This window comes from Fusarium oxysporum, chromosome II, assembly GCF_013085055.1.
Source record: "Fusarium oxysporum Fo47 chromosome II, complete sequence".
Taxonomy (NCBI): domain Eukaryota; kingdom Fungi; phylum Ascomycota; class Sordariomycetes; order Hypocreales; family Nectriaceae; genus Fusarium; species Fusarium oxysporum.
Window position 1 is genome coordinate 2,742,981 of NC_072841.1, and position 24,367 is coordinate 2,767,347.

Below are 24,367 nucleotides of genomic sequence, written 5' to 3' on the forward strand. Positions count from 1 at the left end.
CCGTATCATTTTGTACTGTTGAGACTGTACTGTAACGTACAGCCAAGACTCACTGAACCCGTCAGATGATGATCCTTCCCAATTGTACTTTCAAGCATATCCCTGCATCAAAACCGCCCGAGACAGTCGCCACTTAAACGAGTGACAAACATGTCTAATAGGGCTGATACAGGCTTCCCCACGGGACATTCACCAAAGGTGGAGGTTTGATCCGCTGATCGACACTCGATCATTTGCTGTTGGACCTGGACATTGCGTAGATGGCCTCGTACTGTATGCGGGTGCCGTAGGTTCTGCCTTGCTTATCATACATGAAATTTGGGGGCCAAAGTTTGGAATTCAGCTTGACAAGGGAGGTGAGAACCTTGAAAGCACGGTTGAATGAGGAGGTCAATTAGGGTTCAATCTTCTGTTTCGTCTTTCCTAATCATCTTATTTCTTTGATCAGTTCATGACTTACGATTGATGTCTTGCATTGGGTGAACAACACGTCTGTTCACCACCATGACGGAACGCGATAATCGAGAACCACAGAAACCGAGTCTCAAGAGGAGATTGGAAGCATGGATTGAGAAACAAATCCACACCCGAGATGAATTCGGGAACTCTCTTGGTATCTGTTGCTCTCCGCTCCTGACATCACCATACTGACTTCTCCAGCCGGCGTATCTGAGCCTGTTCTTCGAAGAGGCATCGACACTCTCTGCAAAGACCTCCCTTCTCTCGAACGCGACGAGGTCGAGCGAGCGGCAGAGGTAGCTAAGAATGGAAACTACTACTACCGTCTCTCCAAAGGCTTAATAACCAATCTCTCACCCGTCGTTGAGCTCACCCTGGACGAGAAAGAAAGCCTCGTAGCAGAACGCGAGCGCCTCTTCAGCCAGCGCGGAATGCTCATCATCATCTGCACAGTCTCACTGGCAGCTTTCCTCCAAGGCCACGTTCAATCATCCATCAACGCTATGAGTCTCTTTGTTGAGACCGTTGGTATTGATATACAGAGACAGGACGACACACAGAGCAATGGAGCCGATTCGACGGCTCAATGGCAACTTGGAGGTACGAACGCGATTCCCTTCCTCACGGCTGCTTTTCCCGGTGCACCACTTTCGCTACCGGTCAATTACTGCCTTGGAAGACGTGGTGCCCTCGGGTTTTCGGCTCTACTTATCATTGCGAGCTCGATTGGGTCGGCTTTTGCGGTGACATGGCAGCAGATATTGGGGGCCAGGATTGTTGGGGGAGTAGGTAAGTATTAGACTATTAAGAGCAGCAAAGCATTGGAATACTGATATGAAGGACTAGCCATGGGAATCAAGGCGGTCAGTGCCCCTATTCTCGCTTCTGAGACGGCAGTTGGATATTGGCGAGGCTCAACTATCCTCGCCTGGCAACTCTGGTAGGTCTATTGCGAGCACACTACTCCCATTGTTAACATTCTTCAGGGTCGCCTGTGGTATCATGATCGGTTTCGTGATCAACTTTGTCATTGCGGCCGCGACTAATACTCTAGATGGTCAACCCAACGCCGGTCTCAACGAGCACGGAGGCCGATACCACTCTTTGCAGTGGATTGCTGCTGCGCCTGTTGTACCATCTGTCTTATTGTTTATTGCGGTCTGCTTCTGCTACGAGAGTCCAAGGTTCTATATGCGGCCGGGTACGCCTAATTACAACCTCGATCGTGCTTTTAGAAACCTCCTTCAAGTTCGACCGACCAGGGTGAGATCAGCCGACTGCATGTGTCTCAAGCATAGCTAATAGGTTTCCTAGCTTCAAGCCACTCGCGATTTGTTTCTGATTTGGTGGTCTACTCGAGACGAGGAGATCCACCAGGACCATCGTGAGAAGAATCGCCACGAAATTGCTCACCATTCCGAATACCAGAACGGTGTCAACACCAAGAATGAGGACAGGACAAGCCGAACGCTTACTTCTGGCTTGACATATGCTTCCCTCATTATACTTGTCACGAGGCTCTCTGTTGATCAGTTCAAGCCGTTGTTTACTAGACGAAGACTTAGGAATGCGCTCTGGAGTAGTTGTGTTGTTGCTCTATCGCAGCAACTTTGCGGAAGTAAGGTATAGCGTCACGATGATTGAGCCAGCCTAGCTAATAGTTGTATCTAGTCAATGTGTTTGCATTTTATTCAAGTAAGAAATTCGGGCGTCTCACTTGGGACTTACTGACATCCTTCAGATGGCATGTTCAGCGACTACGGTGTCAAGACTAGCATGGGCTACAGCTTGGGCTTCGGTATGTATCCTAACTCGGTATGAATAGCAACAACTTACAACAACTAGGTGGTGTCAACTTTTTCTTTGGCATACTTGCAATGAGGTACTGTTCAACACTCGAGAAATCTCTACAGTGCTAACAAAGACAGGTCCATCGATATCATCGGCCGACGAAGCTGGCTACTATCAACGCTTCCCATGATGAGCATGTTTCTCATGGCTGCTACAATTTCCTACGCAGTGGCACCCCAGGTTGATTCTGGCGATCAACCAAAGCCTAAAGCAAACACGGGCGGATCAATCGCTGGAATCATCTTTATCTATCTTTTTGCCGCGGCGTACAGTCCTGGTCTTGGGCCGATCCCATTCACCTTGGCATCAGAGAGGTAGGCCCCCAGCACCCAATCACGATTTACACTGACTTTTCGCCTGTAGTTTTCCACTCAAGAACAGAGAAGCGGTAGGTCCATCATCTGCCCACCGACTCACTAACAGAGATATGCTGACTCTTCCAGGGCGCATCTGTCGCAATTTCCATCAACCTCTTCTTCGCTGGCCTCTTAACAATTCTTCTGCCTCGAATCAACGCCGTATTCGAAATGGCTGGCACACTCGGTTTCTTCGCAGGTCTCAACATCGTGGCATTCGTGCTCATCTTCGTCTTTGTTGAAGAGACAAAACAGCTCACCCTCGAAGAATTAGATACAGTGTTCAACAATCCGAAGAGTCGATTCGCGCATTATCAGCTGACAAAGCGGCTTCCGTTCCTATCCAAGAGGTATCTGCTTTGGAAAAAGGATGCCGAGAGACCACTAGCTTATGATGAGTGGGCAATGGAGGATGGACAGCGAGGGTGATTGGATGTTGTTCGGCGAGGTGAAAGGATTTGGCTGGGCATCGATGTGTTTATGCAACCTTTCCATTCTTCTGTGATGATTTTCACCAAAGTGAGCATTACTCACCAAATAGGACTGACATTCAGTGCTCTATGTTGTATATATCGAGACTGATTATGATACATATTGATCCGATGGATATTGGATCTCTGTAATATTCGCACGTCGTATTCAAATTAAAGTTTAGTTCCCTGTGGACCCCGCGCTAATGCCGAAACATTTGGCGCCTGCATCTCCACTTTCCGCACCGACCTCAAGGTGCCAACGTCATGCTCTTCTCCACTACGCCTCGAACCATCCAACAAAGTATTCATCTTCAACATCAACACTTGAGCATCTGTCAAAATGGCTGGTCCTCACGAGTACTCCTATGGCAATCAGCAGCAGCAACAGTACCCTCCTCAGCAACCGTACCCTAATCAACAGCAGTATCCTCCTCCGCAATACAATGCGCCGCCTCAATATGGATACTACCCACCGTATCAAGCCCAACCAGCTCCTTACCGCCGAACTCCACGCCAAAACTTCGCTGTCGTGACTGCGCGACAGCTGAATATCGCTATTCCTGTTGTCATTATTATCTTGAGTATCTGGTGGTCTCTAAGATCGCAGATCTGTCCGAGCGATGTACCCATCGGTCATGAATGTTCGTGGATGCTCTGGACGGCTTTGCCTGTAGTACGTATCGCTCCCATTCTACGTGAGACGTGATCGCTGATTTATCACAGGGCATTGCGTCTTTGCTTTGGGCGGTCGTGATGAATATCTCTGCCCGTCGCGCCAATCATTCTATGTCTTACGTCCCGGCAATTGTCGACACCATCGTGCAGCTCATCCTTGCGCTCGGTGCAACGGCATGCTTCGCTATTCTCATCTATCACATGGAGAACTATTCTGTCTGGAATCGAAGTCTGGAGGGCTCCATGATCGCTCTTCTAGTAATACTAGCGTACGTAAACTCGTGTAACAGTCTGGCGAAAGTTTGCTAACAGGTGCAGAATTATTAACTGGGTTTTGTTTGGATGGTCGATTTACGAGATGAGGTTCTATCGTAAGGAGAGGCAGAGTGCAAACAGCCATATACCCATTTGAGCGGCTATCTGAGAAATCTCCTATATTTTTTGGGCTGTACGTTTACACTACAAACAGTTTGCAGTACGCGATTAATATTACTTCATACATTTTCGCATATCACTCTGGCTTTGTCAAAGCTGTCCCTGACTTTCGGCCTTTTCTTCATACTTGTGAATTACCCTCTTGACATCATAACAATTCTACAGCACAGGGGAACGAGATCATAGTCAGTGGTTCTATAGCTTGCGCAATGCTTCTCCTAGTACCTATTCTTAGTATCTACTTTTGGGACAAAAACATGAAGCTACAATACGCACTATAGCTGTTACAGGACTCACTAACCCCCCTCCGATCATCTTCTGTGCTGTCTCATAATCATACATAGATGATGCCTCAAATCGACACCACCTCTTTCTCATTACCCTCTGTAGTAATACAACACCTTGCTTCATCGCATCGGTTCATCTTTTTGACCCCAATGGGCTACAGATTCCCAGCAAACCCGCCATTCGCTGCGAAGCGCAACTGGTAGTCTCGAAGGTCTGCCCAGTGTCGCAACTCCTCTTCCTCATCCTGCGGTGTCATCTGTGACGGATCCTGTGCATGCGTATCGATGCCACCTCCAGTGCCAGCACCCGTCTTTTCAAGCTTGACCAAAATATTGATCAACTGTGATAACGCCTCCTCTGATTTCACCGCAAAAGGTCCTTTTCGTTCAGGTGCGTCGTTCAAAAGTGTCGATGCAACCTGTCGGATCTTGTTGATGAGTGATCCACCATTCGGCTCCATGTTTCGTTGCGAAATCGATCCCAAAACTGTGAGAAGATTTTGCACAATCAGTTCCCGCTCTTCCGACATGAACTCGTAAATTTCCTTCTCGTCAGCATCCTGTGCAGCCTTTTCCTCCTCCGAATGGCCCTCGATGGGGTTGTTTTCCTGTCGTTGTTCTCCCATGTGGACATCCCGTAGGTCAAAGTACATTTCGACGAAATACGAACGTGTAGCGAGTTGTGAGACGAAGATGTTGGCTTTTTGGATCTCATACTGAAGATGCCTGCGCCGAGCGGGTTGGTTCTTGATCACATTTCGAAGATCGTGGGCAGGCTGGCTGTTGGGCCATGCAGGAGGCACGTATTGCATGCCAGAATCATCCAGACTGGCCATGGTATTTGCTTCGACACCATGGTCTCCAAGCTGTAACTCTGGTGGCAGGTTGTCGGTGATGCTTTTGGCTGCAATAAGACCATCTCGAAGCAAAATGCGCTGGTCCGCCCAGGGAAGCGTGCTCATACCATAAGCCAGCTCAAGACTGACAATACCATTCATAGTAGTGTAAATGTCTATAGCAAAACGGAAGCCTGTCAACAGAGTAACACTGCCATCCTGTTGGTGAATAACTTCATTGGCGAGAACACAGATGTCATCAACGTTTTCCGGGTATGCGGGGTAGGGGAGACTGGGTGTTGACGGTGCTATCACCATGTCTGCAGAAGATGCACCAAGCTGAGAAAAGGATCTGAGAGATGTCAGTAGAGCCTGTCACGAGAAAAAGAGATACTTACCGTACGCCAAGAAGAAGGCAGTAAAATATTCGCTTCCCGATCTGATCTTTGACATGGTTGAAAGGAAGAGGATCTGGCGAACAGTTGTTATTACCAAATGTCGGCAAATCACCAGGGTGCTTGGGCCGGCTGAATCCCAGCTCGCGGAGGAGGGTCAGGGTCTCGGCCATGAATTGACCAGAAGCGTTCCACTGATGCGTGTATCCCGATGCCAATCCCAAGAAGTAGCTGGTCGCGGCATCGTCCAGAGTTTTTGGCTGTTTGAGTTGCCACTTGTTTCCACGTGTAATCAAGGCAATCTCACGGCATCTTTCAACCATGACGATAGCTCGAGGAAACAGATGGGTGCTGTGTTGTGCCTTGAGATGTTCTCTCGCACTTCGTGGGAAGGATGCGACAAGGGCACAGATCATACTCGCCAGCAAACCAAGAAACTCGGGCTTTGTACGGTCTTCACGGTTGGCGAATGACTGACGGAACGTAGGCTCGTGTGGAAATGGCGCAAGCGGGTGGATATAGGTAAAGAAGTCGTCGACCAGCAGTTCCAATACTGGCATAGGCGCAATGTATTCGGCATCGACATTATCGGTGGAGATGTTCATCAAAGTCTTCGCGGCAGTCTGCGGCGATGGAGACAAAGATCCGATTACAGCAGCTGCCACCGCTGCAGTCGCCGCCGATGGCACTTCGACCCGCGAGCGCTTGGCGGCTTTTGCGGCCTCGGCATGCTTGTTGGGTGGTCCCCGACGCTTCGTCTCGCGGTTGTAGGTGCAGTCTACACCCAGCTCTCGACACGGTCGGCACGGTATGTTACTATCGTCGCACTTGACCTTGCGCATACTGCACATGTCACAGGCGCGCCGAAGTCGAGTGAGCTTCGGGTTAATGGTCGGGTCGCGCATGACAGCTCCATTTCCAGGTATAAGCTGAGTAGGCAACTCGGTCGCATGGGGCATGCCGTCTGGAGGATCCATAGGCGCATGTGGTTGTTGGTGGCCCACGACTTCGGCGGCAGCTACGGCGGCATGTTGGAGAGCTTGGGGACTGTTAATGTGGTGATTGATAGCGTGGGCCGCATCGCTGGCGGCCTGGAGCATCTCGAGCCCATTGCTCGCGTACGCGTGAGCCGTCGCATGGGAGTTTGGTGATGGTGGAGGTGGTGAGCCGGACATGGCGACGAGCTGCCAGGCTGTGCCGGCCTGCAGCGGAGCACGGAGCTCGTTTGGCGGAGCTGGGGTATTCCGTAAGCGGGACCCTTGAGAATGGCGCCGGACTCGACTGGTTTGAATGGTTGCGGCCGTCGCGATGGCTGATTGTCGGAGGATTCCCGGGTGTTGGAGGGTGTTGAAGCGAGGTGAGGCCGATGAGCCGAAAGAAAGAATTTGGTGGGCGCCGAGGTCACGTGTTTTCTGATTATGTCAGTCTGAAATCTGGCTACCCTGAACAGCTCTCTAGAACTGTGAATTATGTCTTTAAACTATTCTTTACAGTACTTTTTCATAGAATAATGTGTATAATTCTACTACTCTGTCAAAACTCATCTCGGTGTCTTTGTGATGTTCAATGGCTTAGTTTCCTTTCGTGTTGGTCCAATAGGTTTGGTGCAGCATCGTCATGAAGTATTTGTTTTAGGCTTACAAGGTGTGCAGTTCAACCCCGAACTTCTCATTCGGCCGAAACGCCAGTAAACCAAGACATCTCAATTCATAATTTAATCCAATTATCCGTTGCCCAACAGCAAGGGTCTTGTAAATGGCTCATCGTGGGGTATAGATGTTCATCTTATGACGAAATCCTATCGGGAAATTCGGGAATCTGGCATCATGTCCCTGCTTGCGGCTGAACCGCACGGATGAGTCGAGATTTCAGCATGGGCCTTTTTGAAATGAGTCTGCTCGTCAATTGATCTAGCAGTACAATGGGATTTCCATACGTGGCCCTGGCAAGTCGAGCAGTAAGCGATAGTGGTAGTCCACGCAAGCCAGAGTAGAATGCAAGAGAAGGGTATTTACGAATTGAAGAGACATGAACAGGGACTGTGTCACTTGTATCATATCCGACAAGCTTCTAGATTCTGAAACAATGTCATTGTGTAGATCTCGAACGACTTTCTGGAATATGGGATTGTCTGATCTAGCGCTCATCCTCCATTTTTAGCTGTCGCTATCCGCCGCCTTCAACGGTTATTCGAAGCTTGGAGCTCACACCAATCATATTAAGCTGATTTTCCCCTTATGAATCAGCATAACAATCATTGACTATCCCCGCAAGTCGCCGTCGATACCCACTCAAGCTGTCAAGCATCCAACTTCAGGTCCCTATATGAGAATCTCATAAACTATACTGCCAGTACAATGTTATGTCTCAGGATACCAGCTTTCAGTATTGTATTTATACAAACAAGATACAAATCTCTTAATACACCGAATCCATCTCATCTCTCCTCGGGTGTGTCCGGCTGGCACCGATAATCACAGACCTTGAACAGACCCACTCATCAGCCCACCATCACCATCGTCTGATAATATCGACCTGGCGTGATGCGCTCAGCTTAACAAACAACCAACGGAGCAAGGCGAGACTCGGGGAAGAGCTTTCATGTCATGAGCATGCGTATAATCGCTGAAGAAGAAAAAAATTGTCATGGACAAGGGACTGAGGGTAAATCACCAAGGATAGGCAATCCAATAAATACCGACGTCTGGCTGCTGTTCGAGGCGTGCGATTCTGTATAATCGATTTATTACTTGCGAAGACTAAATCCTTCAAATTAACTTGCGTCACACGAGCTTTTGTATCAGCTGAGCATTTTGCTGTTAAATACTGACTGTTCACTTCGCTTTTTATCTGGCCCCTACGATCTGCGACACCGTCATCTAACGACTTATATTCTCACTTGTACACGAGTCGATATTCCGGGTTTTATTTAACGATTCAGCGACAAAGCTACTCATTTCGAACATAATCATTAAAGTAAATACACGGCCAATATGAATTCACGACCTATGAAGCACATTGATCGCGAGGATCTCTACACGAACCTCGAAGCCCGTGTTCAGTATCTTCACTCGTTCCTCGACTTCTCAAGCCGTACGTTACACCCAGTGCAAACTTATCATAACTCGACATCAACCTGCAATTGAGAGCAAATTTAATCCCTAATTCAAACTCAACTAACACTCTGCGTTTGTAGGTGACATTGAAGCTCTCATCACTGGCGCAAAATACGTCAAGGCCCTCATCCCCGCCGTCGTCAACATCGTCTATAAAAAACTGCTCCAATACGATATCACAGCTCGTGCTTTCACCACCAGAAGTACTTCCTTCGAAGGCCCTCTCGATGAAATCCCCGACGAGAACAGTCCACAAATTCTGCACAGAAAGATGTTTCTGCGCGCTTACCTTATGAAACTGTGCTCAGATCCCAGCAAGATGGAGTTTTGGGAGTATCTGGACAAAGTTGGGTATGTAGTCCCCGTTCAACAGAATATATGAGTAAAGACTAACTTGGATAGAATGATGCACGTTGGTCTCGGTCGCAAGCACCCTCTTCACATCGAATACGTCCACCTTGGTGTCTGTCTCGGCTTCATCCAGGACATCATGACCGAAGCTATCCTCTCGCACCCTCGTCTACATATTCAGCGCAAGACAGCTCTCGTCAAGGCTCTTAACAAGGTCATCTGGATCCAGAATGACCTCATGGCCAAATGGCATGTCAAGGACGGTGCCGAGTTCGAGACAGGCGACTCTGATATCGAGATTGAGCGCGAGGGCTACTTGCATGGAAAGCGCATCATTGGCGAGGGCAGTGGTTCAGGTACTGAGGACGATGCCTCAGAACATCACCAGAACGCCCCGTCAAGAATTCCGCATCCTAGTGGTATGCCCGCCGGTGGTGTGTGTCCCTTCTCGGGGATGGGTGCTCCAGCTGAGGATGAGGAGAAGTAAGTGGCTAGATCTCAGATTCTTGAGATTGGTCTCAAGAGGAGATGATGATGGACTTTCAACAATACATATCTGGCGTTTGTGATAATGACCTATTTTGGGGGTGGGATTGAGACATTCGGGGTTCAAGGAAATCTTTTTGGTGCATTTCTTTAGGATAGAGTATTGGTATGAGAATCACGGAAGGAAGAATACCACGCCTCTTTTTCATTTCATCCCCAGCATTTTGGCCTTGAGAATGGCTTTCTTCAAGGTCGCAGATTTTGCATGAGAAGCTTGCCTACTTGCAACTTCACCTTTGCACGCGGCATTTTTTCGAGCCCACAAGATTGTGGCCGCCGAAGCTACTTATCAAGGAATACTCGTTCACATGGAAGTCAACAAATGGAGTTTTCATCACTTGCGTCATGGCGCTGGAGCTTTTGGTCCTCCTTGGAGGGGCAGCGGGCCCACGATTGCTAGATGACGATTGCTGAGTCTGGACCACTCCTCACATCAAGGTTCCTGGGCGATTCTCAACTAGAGGCTCCATCTGATATTAATATGAGACAAGTGATTGGATCGTGATGGGCTTCTGTAGCGGGAATGACGGGCGGTTGAAGAGGTTTTTTGTCATTGGCGAATCCTTGAAATGTGCCCCTCGGTGGGGTTCTTTGAGCTCAAAGCGCAAGCTTGAGATGATATGATGGACTTGACAACGAGAATGAAAGGAAAAGAATGCTTGTAGAAAAGGGATTCCGAGAACAAAACGCTCAATATCACGGTTTCTTCTGTGTGTGTCAATATCAGGAAGTTCTTGTCACTTGTAACGGCGTTACCGGGCCGGGATGTTGAATCGTTGTTCGATTCTAGAGTCTAGACAGTCTCGAACCTCTTGGAAACATAAGTCAACCTCCAATGGTAGCTCGTCGATAAACCACACTGAGGCGAGACAGAGTGAGATGTACATATCGAACGGGCGAAGCAGAACAAAGAATGCAGGCAATAAGACATACCATGTTCAGAAGGTCTGGTGGTGTAGTACCGTTGTAACGGAGTCCACGAGGTTTTATCGTGAACCAACCAACAAGAACAGGCAGAAGCGGCCTGTCTTTCCAATTAGGCAGCGGAAGAAACGAAAGAAGCAATTTTTAAAGTAAACAAAGAGATAATGAGGAAATTACCACTTAAAATGACTCAAATATGCATACTTGACGCAGCCACCATCGAAGATAATCTGCAGGCAAGGAAACAACCAATTATCAGCAGCTATACCTCTCAGTGATCGGATATTCTCGCACAACAGTCAAAAGCTCGGTAGAGACGTCCGAATGAAGAACATCAACTGCCGGGAACGTGCGGTCACGTTTGGCGGTAAATGGTTCAGAATATGACAGTTCGATGATGAGGCATGATGAGATAGATGGCCCGGCCCGCCCATGGCGTGTGTGTTCTTTTTAGCACTAGGTGCAAAATCGATGGCGGGGTCGTTTCGCACAGGGCGGCTCCGGGGGATAAGCCCCGGATGCGGCTCGATGTGAACGGACTTGCACCGAATGATGGCCGGTTTACGCCTCATGTTGAATGAAATGCGCACCGTCTGTTTCTTAACCTTGGTTTGGTAAATGCTGCGTCATATTTTGTCAAATAGAAGCTTGGACTATGCTTGCGCAACTCAATACTTTTGCTGCATATGACAATGGCTTAGAAGGTTCGCAAAGTATCATGAGCTTTACGCGGTGCGCTGGCATCTCGGGAGTGCACCTCCGCCGAAGGGGGTCTCACCGTCTTTTGTTTGGTTCGGTCTGGTCTGGGGGCACAGTTGCTAACTTACTGGTGCCTGTGCCGTATTGCTTGTTTGCCGTTGGTGCATTAACCAGTGGAGACTTTTGAATAGCATCTTATCGATCGTGGAAGTGGATTTTTGTCGATGATGATTAGAATTGGCGATCTTAAAGATGAGTTTCATGATACTGGATTGAGCGTGGTAATTGAGTAGGAAGGGCTTAAGCCCAGAACGCATGATCTACTTTTGACCTCAAGCCATGAGGGCATCGTGAGATCATGAAAAGCGATATCGCAATCACTTGATTGATCCTACGAAGAAACCTTCATTGACAGTCAGCGTAGGCTTGCATACTCAGAGGATGGGAAAGCTGAATAAAGACAGATAACCAGACATCAGCAACTTAAAATGCTGAGTCAGTGCTGCCAATGCTTTCTCAGCTTCATGAATGGTTGAAATAAGCAATAAATTGTGTTTGTCGGCCGAATTCCTTTCATGACCCCTCCCCCGCGATTATCCCCAACTCATGGCACGCACGGCCACATGGAAACAAACGCCATGCAAGGCCCCAGATATCTAATTCTATGACCTTCTATATGATCCGATGCATTGCAAAAGACAGCCTCCAGCCGTGAACCTCACAAAGGGGGAGTTTTAGGTAGCAAGATACTTGCACAGCGGATTATCTCATGACATTCTGATGTTGTCAAAGGATCGACGTTGAAGATAATGCAACGCTGGTCGTCTACTATACCTACAGCATGCGTGTTGATAGACAAAGCTAGGCTACCTATTTCAGCCATTGAATGTTCACCTGTACCTGATCGGCAGCCATCTTCTGGGTTCACTCAAGTTGGCGACCCAAGTCAAGGCATCTTGGCAGCTGTCGGGCCTTTAAGAATTTTGCTCCGGCGCGTGAGCCAGAAGGTGTGCTGAGGGCTCATGATACTGCGATAAAATGGAGAGATTCTAGTTTCTGGGGTAGACAGACCTGGAGGAGTCGCTTGAAGTGAAATTGTGAATAGTTTGACGGTCAAACTGTCGAGAGACATGTTCAATTGCTTTCATTTCAGTGACTTATTAGCCACTCAGGCTCAGAAAAGTCACCATGTGCCATTTTTACATCCATAAGTAGTATGCCCGCAAAAAAGCAAGGCACATTTACAGCAGAGAAATGCCCCACCACCTCAATCAGTCACTGATTGCAGCAGTTCCCGCCTGGATGGATGGGCATGGCTCGTCTCAGCAACACACGACGATGAGTCGCCGAAACCGCCCGGCCCGACTTTAAGACTAAGGTAGACCAGACCATGCCTTGCCTTGACTTGACTTATTATGTCCCATCTTCTTGGGGCAGAACAGATACAGCTAACGTCACCGTTGCTTGTATCCCAGGTTACTCTTACCTTATCCAGCCTGTAGAATCGCTTCTTTCCCCTTCGCTTCTCCCTCTTAGTCCCGCTCAACCTTAACCATTCATCCCTCCTCCGCCGTAGCTTTACAACCTTTCTCTTCTTTCATCTCTCAAACTCAATAGCTCTTTGCTTCGCGCAGCTTGTATAGCCCAGCTATATCATTCTTCTATTCTATCCCATCACTTTCCGCCTCATCTTAATCACGGAATACGCGCGCGCATTACTCCATAGTATAACCTCCTCGCGAGAGAGAGACGGCGATCACCTTGCTCCGACAAGACAGCCCCAAAGGAGACGCCAGCTGACACCTCCTCGTCCACGATTCTCCTCACCTTAATTCTCTATCCCTCTCCCGAGCCTGATTCTCAGATCGCACCTTGACCGGGAAAATGGCAACCACCAGCGAAAACACTGGCGCGCCCAACTTGCGCCGCCGCGAGTCCTTGTCCGAGATTCGAGCTGCCAACCCTGATTTGGCTCTGAGCGGTAACATTATCTCGGCTACCTTCAACACACCGCATTCTTTCGTCTATCGAAAAGGCGGTGATTGGGTATGTAACTAACTATTCACCTCGCTTCGCTTCGCTTCCTCAACATTTCATCTCGTATCACTATCAGTTACTGGGGTTCACTCTCTAGCTTGCATTTCCCCCTCTTCTCCAACCAAAGCTACAGAGGAGCTCCCTCCCTGCCAGCTTCAGCTCCCCTCCCCCTCGTCACATGAAAATTGAGCCTCAGCTAAACTTTTGCTCTCTTCATAGGACTTGAAATCTCGTCGCGGTCAATCTGCTCTCTTTGACTCCTTCGCATACCTCTCCTCCGACGCTACTCCATGGAATCATACCGTTGTCGCGTGGACCGGCGAAATCGACGCTCCAACCGATGACGTCGTTTCTTCGCCCGGCACGCCCGCCCCAAACACTTTTGGTGCGACATCGCTCAACGCCCTGTCCGCACCTGTTCCCATCGACGGCAACACGCGCCTACCGACTCCTCCTCCAGTTGATGGCCTCTGGGTCCCCCGCGAGGACCAAGACCGCCTCGAGTACCGTTTGTCACACAACAAAACCATCCGCACCTACCCTGTTTGGCTCTCCGATGAATCTGAGGCCACTTCTGAGGGTATCCTTCTCAAGGACCAGGCCCGCTGGCGACGATATGCTGAGCACGATCTCTACACCCTCCTCCACTACAAGCAACATGAGCCGACCGACGGCCGACGCGAACGTGTTCAATGGGCCGATTACTATAGGATGAACCAGAAATTCGCCAACAAGATCATCGAGATCTACAAACCTGGCGACATCGTCATCATTCATGACTACTTCCTCATGTTGCTTCCCAGCATGCTGCGACAGAGAGTCCCTAACATGTACATCTCGTTCTTCCTGCATTCGCCCTTCCCCAGTAGCGAGTTCCTCCGCTGTCTGCCTCGACGAAAGGAGGTTCTTGAGGGTGTTTTGGGCTCAAACCTCATTGGCTTCCAGTCATACAGTTACTCTCGCCATTTTCTGAGCTGCTGCACACGAATCCTTGGATTTCCCTCCGATACTCTCGGAATTGATGCTTATGGAACTCGTGTCCAAGTCGGCGTCTTCCCCATTGGCATTGACGCTGCCAAGGTTGAAAGCCACGCATGGACCGATGCTGTGACCGCCAAGTATAACGCACTGCGCGAGCTTTACCGCGGAAAGAAGATCATTGTCGGACGTGACCGTCTGGACAGTGTCAGAGGTGTTGCCCAGAAGCTGCAGGCTTTCGAGCGCTTCCTTGAGATGTACCCTGAGTGGCGTGAGAAGGTTGTTCTCATCCAGGTCACCTCGCCCACTAGCGTCGAGGCGGAGAAAGAGGATCTTGAGGACGACACAAAGGTTGCGACCCGTGTCAATGAGCTTGTTATGCGCATCAACGGCATGTACGGAAGTCTGGGCTTTTCTCCCGTCCAGCACTACCCACAGTATCTCAGCCAGAACGAGTACTTTGCTCTTCTGCGTGCCGGTGACATTGGGCTCATCACCTCTGTGCGTGACGGCATGAACACCACAAGTCTGGAGTATATTATATGCCAAAAGGAGGGCAATGCTCCTCTCATTCTCTCGGAGTTCAGCGGTACCGCTGGCAGTCTCAGCGATGCCATCCACATCAATCCCTGGGACCTCAGCGGCGTTGCTGAGAAGATCAATGCCGCTCTCACCATGTCCGAAGACAAGCGACAGGAAATGCAGTCTCGTCTCTACCGACACGTTACTGAGCACAATGTGCAGTCCTGGATTACTAAATTCATCCGCAAGGTGTACAATGTTCTTGGCGACAGCAGTTCTGCCAACTCCACTCCTCTGCTTGACCGAGCTCTTCTTCTTACTCAATACCGCTCAGCTAACAAACGTCTGTTCATGTTCGACTACGACGGTACCCTCACGCCCATCGTGCGCGAGCCTAGTGCTGCAGTGCCCTCGGAGCGTCTTATTCACACCCTTGACCTGTTGGCTTCAGACCCCAAGAATGCTGTGTGGATCATTTCGGGACGAGATCAGGAGTTCTTGAAGCAGCACCTTGGCAACAACAGACGTCTTGGATTCTCAGCCGAGCACGGCAGCTTTATGAAACACCCCGGCTCAGATGAGTGGGAGAATCTTGCAGAGAAGTTCGATATGGGATGGCAGGCTGAGGTGATGGAGGTCTTCCAGAAATACACCGACAGGGTTCAAGGTTTGTACACTGACACATGGTTCACTCAACGCACGCTGACGTAAATAAGGTTCTTTCATCGAGAGAAAGCGATGTGCTTTGACCTGGCATTATAGATTGGCCGACCCCGAGCAAGGCATTCACATGTCACGAGAGTGCCATAAGGAGCTCGAATCGACAGTTGGCGCGAAATGGGATGTCGAGGTGATGCCTGGCAAGGCCAACATCGAAGTCCGCCCCACGTTTATCAACAAGGGCGAGATCGCCAAGCGCCTCATTACCATGTACCACACACCTGGCGCCGAATCTGAGGATAAGTCTGGGCACCTCGAGTTCGCGCTGTGCATGGGTGACGACTTCACGGATGAGGACATGTTCCGAAGCCTTAATGCCGCTTCAGGCCCTGTGCTGGATGCCAACCACGTCTTTACAGTCACCGTCGGAGCGAGCACAAAGGTCACATTGGCCAAGTCGCATCTCCTGGAACCAGAGGATGTGATCGAGTGCGTGGCTCTCCTCGCTGGTGTCCAGGATGTAGGAGAACGTCTCGGTGAGGTGAATCTGGGGGCGCTGAGTGCTGTCGAGGGACATATTCCCAATGATGAGCGGTAATGACCGAACAAGTATTGTTTTTTCCAGGCGTTTTTGGACAAGACGAAGACAAGATAGACAGGTGGTGGGCGTATGGAATGGACAGTGATGAAAGACAAGGGAGGGTAGTATACAGAAAATGGGAGGACAGCGTGGAGATGTGTACGAAAGACACAGTTCTCAGCGTTCATGATGTTAGCTGTCGTACATGCCAATGATAATGAGTTGAAAGCCAGACAAGCCTGTGGGTTGCAGTGATTCATGTTTGACTAATCATAAGTATTGTATGAACTCCCATATCGATGCTCATGAAATGGCCCAAGTTCACGACCTCTAGGCTATTGTGCCTCTGGCAACAGAACTTACAGTTTACGAGAATGGATTTTAGGACAACGTAATCTTCATCTCATGGTATAATCTACTGGTTAGGTTCACTAAAATAATATCGATCAGTCATTGGTAACACGGCCATAACTGAGCTACCCCTGATTTGTATCGATTAACCCAGCAAGGCTTTTATTAAGGAGTATCGGCTTCCCCTTGACGATAGCTCGAAACTGCCGAGATCCGTTCAGAAAGATGCCAGAAGAGTTGAAACGTTACATCTTTCTCTATCTGAGCACGAATGAAGTAATATACCTTGAGAAGGTGCCGACTTACGGCGACTTGGTCGAGTTTACCCCTGAATCCCAGTGTTCTCGGGCCTGGCCGGAGCGCGGCGTTCTTCGGTGCTTCGAGCATGACCAAGAGAGGCTCACCAGCAGACGATGGGAGCAGTTCCATCACGCTGCGGGTAGACTGTGTCACAAAGGATACTTGGAGCATCGAAACTATATTCGAGATATCAGATCAGCTGCACAAGCCCAAGGTCTCCAGAAGCAGTGCACCAATGTGTCACAGGTTGCCAACGAAGTCTTTCTTTGAACCCTCACTTCATAGCCATGAGTTCAGAGCCGCTGAGTCAAGGCTACTCCCCGAGTACGTAACCACAGGTGCGGACCTGACTCTGGGACCAGCGCGTTGCGGAAGAGTGATGCTGCCTTTCCCGTGGGCTTTGCATCATTCCATCTTTCTTGGATACGTCCCAATGCAGAGAAGCCCTTTTCTGGAATCTGAAACATGAAAGGATGTGACAGCAGAACTTGTATTCAAGATTCAGACCTCACCTCCGAGACTATGCAGCTTCTGCGTTGCCAGTATGACACAGGCAATGAGAAGTGTAACATCGACCGGGCCCAGGATATTTCCAATCATCAACTAAACTGGAGGATATGTAAGATCAGAAAGGTAGACGGAGTTACCAAGATCAAATTAGATGACTCGTATCTGCCGGAAGTTTGAAGTATTTGGGTCTAGTGAAGAGGCTTACGAACTAAACTCTCGTTGCTGTAAAGCGTATCGCAATATATATATATATATATCCAACAACAAACATATGCGCGCTGACGCGCCTTGGCCGCCTAGCGCCAACCTCTCTATCTAGATATGCATACACGCAACCTGTCTACATGAACTAATACAGTCCCGTTTCACTAGGAGCCAATGTAGAAAGCAGGCCCGTCATAGTCAACCGATCTTCACTCCCATCTGAATCAGCCTTCTCAACAATAACACTGTGATCCCTAACCCTGACACCCTTCAAGTCCCCAACACCCTCTCCAGCACCGTTAGGCATATACTCTCTCGCATACGAAGGTAGATTCACCTTCTTATTCTTTACCACCGATTCGATAGAGTAAATAACCTCCTCCGCCACAGGGAACGCTGCTCCAAGCTCCATGAGGGCTCGACACGCTTTTATGAATGTTTCGAGTTGGATAGGGCTCTCTTCAATGGCGAACAGGACTTTGAAAGCGCAGACGGAACATGCTTGTATGAGCCAGTGTTCATTTTGGACCGTGTATAGAGCTCGAAAGTGCCAGATCGTTGACATGGCGTTTGTTGCGTGGGCGTAGGATGTTAGACGTGGATGAAAGGGGCCGAAGGCGGACTTGGGGACGTGGTCGAAAGGTTGAAGAATGCTGATTACTACAAGATCCGCGCTCAGACTAGATAAATGTTGGTTACCAAGAAAAATCTGCGTCATCCTGTAAAAGACTTACTGTAGTAGGATAGCAGCCGGCAGAACTGCATTCTCAGCCCTCAGCTCTTCGGGCAAGGAGAACTTCCATTCCATGATTTTAGAGTACAACTCTACAGCATTTCCTGTATTTTGAGACGGTGAAACTCCCTGCTCCAAGGGAACAAGGAACTCGAGAACCTGCTCTGTGATTTCGGTGAAGTTACATTCAGCCTCGAATATCTCACGCTTCATTGACCGCTGAGGCGCTACGGAAACAGGATACGAGGACCACCAATACTGTGGGTTCTCGGTTCTATTCAGCGGTGAGTTTTCTTCTTGCCATGTCTTAGCTCGTGTGGGCTTCTTGATAACGAGACGACGACACAGACCGTGCATTGGTTTCCTGGGTCACATATGTCAGCGAGATTGGTTCAGCATGAGCACATTACTTACCAGTCCCAGACGTAGAAACCCCATTGTATCCAAGACAACGCATGTGCTTCGGCTCTCTGTCTCGATCCCGCAATAGCAGTATCTGTAGAACGATACACATCATCAAGTCTAAGCGCCATGTACCGAGACTGCATAAGACTGTGGAACTCAAGCGCCGTTTCTCCATCGCCTAGAGCGCTTTCATACACATGCATAAGCGCCAGACCCTGTGTCACCGGTAGTGAAGGCCGTGTGTCTTCTTGCTTCAGACACCGGATGGCTTCTTGGGCGAATACCTGTCCTCGGGTGCTTAGTTCGTCCGGTATGCCGAATGTAATTGGATTCGTCGTATATAGCTATATTCGTGGTTTTAGCCTGCAGACTCTGAAAGGGGGTGGTAGAGCCTCCATACGCAACTAATGGCCAAAATGGCATTGACGAGAAATGGTGAGCAGAATCGCAGTTCTGAGGATGCGCCCGATGTTGTAGGATCGAGGTTCTTCAGGTCGTCTTCGAAGATATTTCGGTCGATAATACGGTCACAAGATGTGTCCCACGTCCAGGACAACAGTAGCAAGTGGCTTAGAAACTTGTCATCTTGCATGACCTTCGTCCATCGCGAAAGAGGGAGTATATGCCCTTGGAGATCAATGGGTGTAGAGTCGTCAGAGGCTCTGCGCTGAGGTTCTCGCCAGGCTACCTCAAAGAGGCTGCCAGGTTGGTTATTTCTAGGAAAGATTAGACAGGTGTTTGGAGTTTTGTGATGTACTCACAAAGCTGTGAGCCTGGCCCTTGTTTGTTGCTGGGGTAGGGAAAGGTTCATGCGTGCCACTGAGAATGTTGGTGAGCTGGCACTTCCAGACGTTGTAGCACTGTTTGAAGTATTGTCGCTATTGTTTCGTAGAAGAGGATTTGCCTGTTTCTGAGACGTAGGAGTAGCCAAATTTCCTCCCTGAAGGTCCTCAGTCACGCCTTTGACGTCCTTTCCGGCTCGAATTCTCCGCAGTATCTCGTCTGTCTCCTGAGGCTCTCTGGTCTTGAGCGAAGAGTAGAGACTCTCGTGATCAGCGATTCGTTCTTTTAGTTCATCGTGCTTCCTTTTTATTGCTGCGGCCTCGGCTTCGTAGGGGTTGCTGGCATAGTGACATTCTCGGCCAGCAGTGATGCAGCCAGAGCACCTTGGTCTTTGACCATTGCACTACAGAAGTCAGTACGCTACCTATCTTGACACAGAAGCTCCTACAACCTTGGCTTTGCGTTGTCTGCAAGCTTGGCATGCAGTCTTGACGGATATTCTCTTGGGTATGTTCAGCTTGGGTGGAGGTCTGGGTGAGTCTCCTTCTCGAGTTGGGCCTGGCAGAAGAGCCCTAAGTCGCCCTGCAGAAGACGACGACGAAGATGGGTTATCATCCATATTTATCAGCAGGAGAGATTGGAAGCTGAGGGTGATGAAGCGAGTATGAGTTGCGAATGAGGCGAGAGGTTGGCGCTCTCAGCGATCAGCGACAGGCATTTTCAGAGGATCAATCAGACAATCAGCGAGCGATTCATGATTGGACAAAGCGAGAGACGAATTATGAATACGATCTGACTATTCGGAATTGATGTGCTTTTCCATGCCCTGTAACTTCGACGACATTTCGTCTATATATGATGCATATGCTACGTCACATCTGCCCTACTTGGCCCCGGAGTTTTTGACAAGCGGATGTGAGCTTTATTGAGTTACATTCAAATCCGTGACTGACCTGGTAGTGATCGACCTTTTCGCCGGTAGTTAAATGTAATACTGACGCCAGATATAGGTCCCCTACATCACGGCGGATATTCTGAGTTATGGTCACATAATAGCCACTCCGAGATCAAGTTTAAACTCAGTTTGCATTATAGCTCAGCTCTATGTCTGAGCAATCTCATCGCCGTATAAAACTATAGATGTCATCATAAACGTCAAGAAACACACCAGGCATCCTCATCATCAATCTGTAAACAGAGCCGCGACTCCATTGCCAAACCAACTGCCACCCTGATAAAAGAAAAGGTCATGAGAATCCTGAGACACATGTCTAAACCAAGCATCCTGACAAACGCCAACAGAAACAGGAACTAAGAAACCGCTCAAATCACAGGGTATCAAATTCAAACCCATCCTCCAACCCCACGACACAACAAAAGCGTCAAATTTGGCCAACGCATCTCACAATACCACCTGAGTCTAGCCCCAAGAATTCCAACAATGACGCAACAGCGTTCGGCAAAACCAACCCTCCCATTACCGCAAGATGTAACAACAGGTTGGGAATATTCATATACGGCCAAATCATGTACTGGTGTCGCTTCGTGCAAACAAAGTCAGGGTATCACGCCGACGGATGACGTCCTCCTTCACCGTTACAGATCATGCTCCAGTTTAGGGAAGAAGGAAGCCAGGACGCCCTCAGTAAAAACAATTAAAAAAAAGGGGGGGTAAAAGTAGGAAAACCATCTGACAAGCTCAGCTTGTCTCGCAAACTCCCAGGGGCCAGACGTTTCAGATTGTTGGAGCGAATGTCGGTTCCTTGAGTCAGATACCAATGCTGGTGGGATGTTGTTAAATGCTGCCATTTGAACCCATAGCCAAGCTAATTCAGAGTAGGGATGTCGTTATACCAAAAGACATAAAAGAAGATTCCATGGTCGTGTATCATGCAAAGGATCATACCCGCAACGTGCGTCGTCTCCGCTGCCAGGTATAGAGGAAAAGACAAGCCGGTTCAGGGGGATAGGTCATAAGTCGTCAAATCATTGTCGTCTCAAAAAGACGGGGTCGGATGAGGGCATAATCCAGCTCAGTATGCTGCAGCAGTAGATCCTTCGCTTGTCGCAACAGCAACTAACGCCTCAAGACGGCCTAGAGAGCCATTGCTGCCAGGTCGTCCCTGCTGTTGCTGTTGGGTCTGTTGATGCGGGTGTTGTTGCTGCTGGGGATGCTGGGGGTGCTGCTGAGTTTGTGGGGGCAGTTGTTGTGGTGGTTGCTGATATTGAGGATGCAGTGGTGCTTCTTTGACGGGGAATCCACTGAAGCCAGTAAAGTTCGGATGCACCATCCTATCCACGTGAGCTAGCCGTGTATCTTGCTGCTCTTGAAGAGGTCGGCCGTCTCTATGAAGAGAAACGGGCCCATTGTACCATCCACGACGCTTATTTTCTCTCGATGTTGTAATAGATGGGGCCGAAACTGTATGTTGATGAAGAGATCGTGGGGCAGAGGTAGGTGGAGGTTTGGGGCCCTGGTATACCGGAGGCCGCTCCTCAAAACGAACAGTAGGAGGATTGAGCCGCACATGCTCAGCTTGAGCCTGGACAGCCTTGTTGGCTTCGGAAGCCCAGCTACCCGCGCTATCACGAGGCGGTGTACTGTGGTTGATGTCAAGGCGGTTGAGGCCTCTCTGAAGGCTCGCGTCGTACAAGTTTAGGTTTCGTCTCTCGTCCTGCATCGGGGTTTCGGGGAGGTGGGGTTGATAAGAGGCTCGAATCTGAGGCTCTTGGTCGACCATCATGGGCGAAGGCTGTCTCCTTGGTGGTGTGGCAGGTGGGAGAGGGTCGAATGACTCGATACCGGGCAGGCGGAAGGACGACTGAGAAGTGGAAGGATTCGCGATCGGTGGTGGTGGGTTCGGACGGACAGATGACTGGTTCACAACGGAGCTTAGCTGACTGGGGTTCCCATTGATATTGCGGCTGTCTGGATGCCATGTTCTTCGGCGCCAATCACTCTCTGACACTGACTCCCTACGAGACCATTGAGAAGTCGATGAGGGAGTTGGGGATGGAGGGATGCCGTTACTGTTTGGCGGGAGAGCACCCACATTCGAAGCATTGGCAGGACCAGGCCCAAACATCATCGGTCTCCCCCCTGGTGCTCCAGGGGATTGAAATGGGTTTCCTGGAACACTCAAACGGCGGCCTGGTGTTCGACTTCCAGAGGTATACATGCTGTGAGATCGTGAGTGTGACGTTGCTGGGGAAGACACGCCTGGTCCCCATCTTGGGCTGCTCTGCCCAGTTGAGAAGGTGGATGAAGTTGGTGTTCCGAAATCACTAGGAGAAGCAGGTCGGTAGTGAGGGTAAGAGCCCTCCATAGCACTCCGGTAAGACTCCAAAGACAATCGCGAGCGAGGGTCTGCCATTACCAATGGAGGCGGTCGCCGTCTGGCATCTTGAACGCTGTAAGCCGAGCCGACAGAACTGACACTGGTGATACTCGAGGTAGAGAGCGATTTGGAATGTCCTCGTTGAGGACCGCCGGCACTACCACCTGTCGATGCTCTGGCTCGATTCCCGGCTTGCCTGATTCGATCGGGCCGCATCTGCCGTTGAAACCGGGAACCGGTTGCAGCTAGCGAGTCCATAGGAATGTTCTCGTTGACATGGACTGTCTGTGCATGTTGCCTCAAATTGTCGAGTCTTGAAAAGCGGCGAGAGCAGTGGCACTGGAATGGACGTTCTCCTGTATGCTTTCTGTTGATATCGGTCAGCATTACGACAAACCAAGACGGATCGAGGGACAAAGGAAGACCACAAACCTTATATGCCGGGCAAGATGCTCGCTCCGCGTAAAGCTCAAATTACAAGGAGGATAGTCCGTACAATAAAAGCGCTGCGACTTCTTCTTCTTGCCTGACCTGGGTCCGTCTGCTCCAACACTTTCGTCGTCAGATCCAGCGCCATCCTCAATGGTGCCAGTCTCTCCATCGGAATCGTCCATATCTACGTCTCCCGAGTCTCCTGATTTATTCGAATGCCGTGAGTCGTGACGCCGAGGCATCTTTGGTTTTGGTGGTTGTTCAGGCATCTGTATTCCTTGGGGGAAAGGACTAGATGGTAGTGGCTTCTGGCTAGCCAGGTTGAAAGTGGCCCTTGTCGGAGTCGCACCATCGTCGGCAGGTATTTGTGAGTGTGTATGAGGGGCTGTGTTGGGTCGAGGAGTTGCGGTCGATGAACCCATGACGTCTTCGCGAGAGACCGTCATGGCCAGCGGGGAATTCACTGGGCGAAAAGCGGCCGCCATGGCGACAAAAGCTCGAACTCGATACTGGCAGCAGTATTATCGGTATTAGTGACGATATTACCGTTGCGCGGGTCCGCCTCTCGGGAAAGGGCGAGAAAGATGCCCGGAGGGTTCAACGTCCTGGTCACACAGGTACGAGAATTCGGTCGGGTCTTCGTTATGCACCGCTATATGTGTTGTCGGGACTGCAATTTTTGCACTTGGATGCACCGACAATCTCACTGAGGCAGAAAAATGCGAGACGGCCAAAGGACTTAGCAGAAATCGCGAGGCGGGTGATGACGACCACAGGCAACCCTGTACAAGACGAAAACCTTCCGATGATGGGGGATATGGAGATAAGAAGTAATAGTCCGAGGTGTTAGGATGCAACAAGACACGCACACACAAAACGGAACATGTACAAGTTGACGCAGAGCGCGGATCCCAACGGGATAAAGGGATAGATGTAAGGGGTCAAGAAGAGAGACAATGAGGATGGAGAAACAGGGAGCGTGTGTGAGAGTTGTAAGAGAATGAGTAGAGACGTTCTCAGGCTCCTACAGTACCCACGACCTGCTAACTAAGGCCCGCCTTAGAGCGTACGTAGAAATGCCGGCGGGGAGGGAGGCGTGCGTAGTGGTGATGCAAGCCAGCCAAGATCAAG

At 49.7% G+C, this 24,367-nt stretch overlaps 7 protein-coding genes across 7 annotated transcripts; 4 read left to right on the forward strand and 3 right to left on the reverse strand.

Moving 5' to 3' along the window:
- Positions 1-504: 504 nt before the first annotated feature.
- Positions 505-3,095, forward strand: FOBCDRAFT_257134 (and other transporter-domain-containing protein; the record flags this gene model as incomplete). Its single annotated transcript, XM_059611197.1, has 11 exons — positions 505-613; positions 661-1,248; positions 1,306-1,399; positions 1,446-1,722; positions 1,774-2,077; positions 2,131-2,154; positions 2,201-2,257; positions 2,305-2,341; positions 2,388-2,624; positions 2,674-2,698; positions 2,754-3,095. 11 exons carry the CDS (start codon positions 505-507, stop codon positions 3,093-3,095), a joined length of 2,094 nt encoding a protein of 697 aa, XP_059466771.1.
- Positions 3,096-3,457: 362 nt separating this feature from the next.
- FOBCDRAFT_288375 (uncharacterized protein) lies at positions 3,458-4,123 on the forward strand (the record flags this gene model as incomplete). The annotated part of the gene is made up of 2 exons (XM_059611725.1): positions 3,458-3,812; positions 3,863-4,123. Exons 1-2 carry the CDS (start codon positions 3,480-3,482, stop codon positions 4,121-4,123), a joined length of 594 nt encoding a protein of 197 aa, XP_059466772.1. The 5' UTR covers positions 3,458-3,479.
- A 223-nt stretch (positions 4,124-4,346) lies between these two features.
- On the reverse strand, positions 4,347-7,101 carry FOBCDRAFT_214959 (uncharacterized protein). The gene is made up of 2 exons (XM_054703358.2): positions 5,771-7,101; positions 4,347-5,724 (listed from the first exon to the last, which is right to left on the reverse strand). Exons 1-2 carry the CDS (start codon positions 6,940-6,942, stop codon positions 4,692-4,694), a joined length of 2,205 nt encoding a protein of 734 aa, XP_054559333.1. The 5' UTR covers positions 6,943-7,101; the 3' UTR covers positions 4,347-4,691.
- A 1,398-nt stretch (positions 7,102-8,499) lies between these two features.
- Positions 8,500-9,936, forward strand: FOBCDRAFT_15383 (Protoglobin-domain-containing protein). The gene is made up of 3 exons (XM_031173628.3): positions 8,500-8,860; positions 8,964-9,234; positions 9,286-9,936. Exons 1-3 carry the CDS (start codon positions 8,761-8,763, stop codon positions 9,719-9,721), a joined length of 807 nt encoding a protein of 268 aa, XP_031050413.1. The 5' UTR covers positions 8,500-8,760; the 3' UTR covers positions 9,722-9,936.
- Positions 9,937-12,803: 2,867 nt separating this feature from the next.
- FOBCDRAFT_214962 (glycosyltransferase family 20-domain-containing protein) lies at positions 12,804-16,414 on the forward strand. Its single transcript, XM_031173629.3, has 3 exons — positions 12,804-13,449; positions 13,660-15,607; positions 15,657-16,414. The coding sequence occupies exons 1-3, from the start codon at positions 13,288-13,290 to the stop codon at positions 16,196-16,198; spliced, it is 2,652 nt and encodes an 883-aa protein (XP_031050414.1). The 5' UTR covers positions 12,804-13,287; the 3' UTR covers positions 16,199-16,414.
- Positions 16,415-17,584: 1,170 nt separating this feature from the next.
- Positions 17,585-20,214, reverse strand: FOBCDRAFT_214964 (uncharacterized protein). Its single transcript, XM_059609397.1, has 6 exons — positions 19,918-20,214; positions 19,445-19,869; positions 19,084-19,399; positions 18,693-19,027; positions 18,280-18,642; positions 17,585-18,225 (listed from the first exon to the last, which is right to left on the reverse strand). The coding sequence occupies exons 1-6, from the start codon at positions 20,083-20,085 to the stop codon at positions 17,691-17,693; spliced, it is 2,142 nt and encodes a 713-aa protein (XP_059464168.1). The 5' UTR covers positions 20,086-20,214; the 3' UTR covers positions 17,585-17,690.
- Positions 20,215-21,499: 1,285 nt separating this feature from the next.
- FOBCDRAFT_196978 (uncharacterized protein) lies at positions 21,500-23,721 on the reverse strand (the record flags this gene model as incomplete). The annotated part of the gene is made up of 2 exons (XM_059608863.1): positions 21,500-23,171; positions 23,237-23,721. 2 exons carry the CDS (start codon positions 23,719-23,721, stop codon positions 21,500-21,502), a joined length of 2,157 nt encoding a protein of 718 aa, XP_059464169.1.
- Positions 23,722-24,367: the final 646 nt, after the last annotated feature.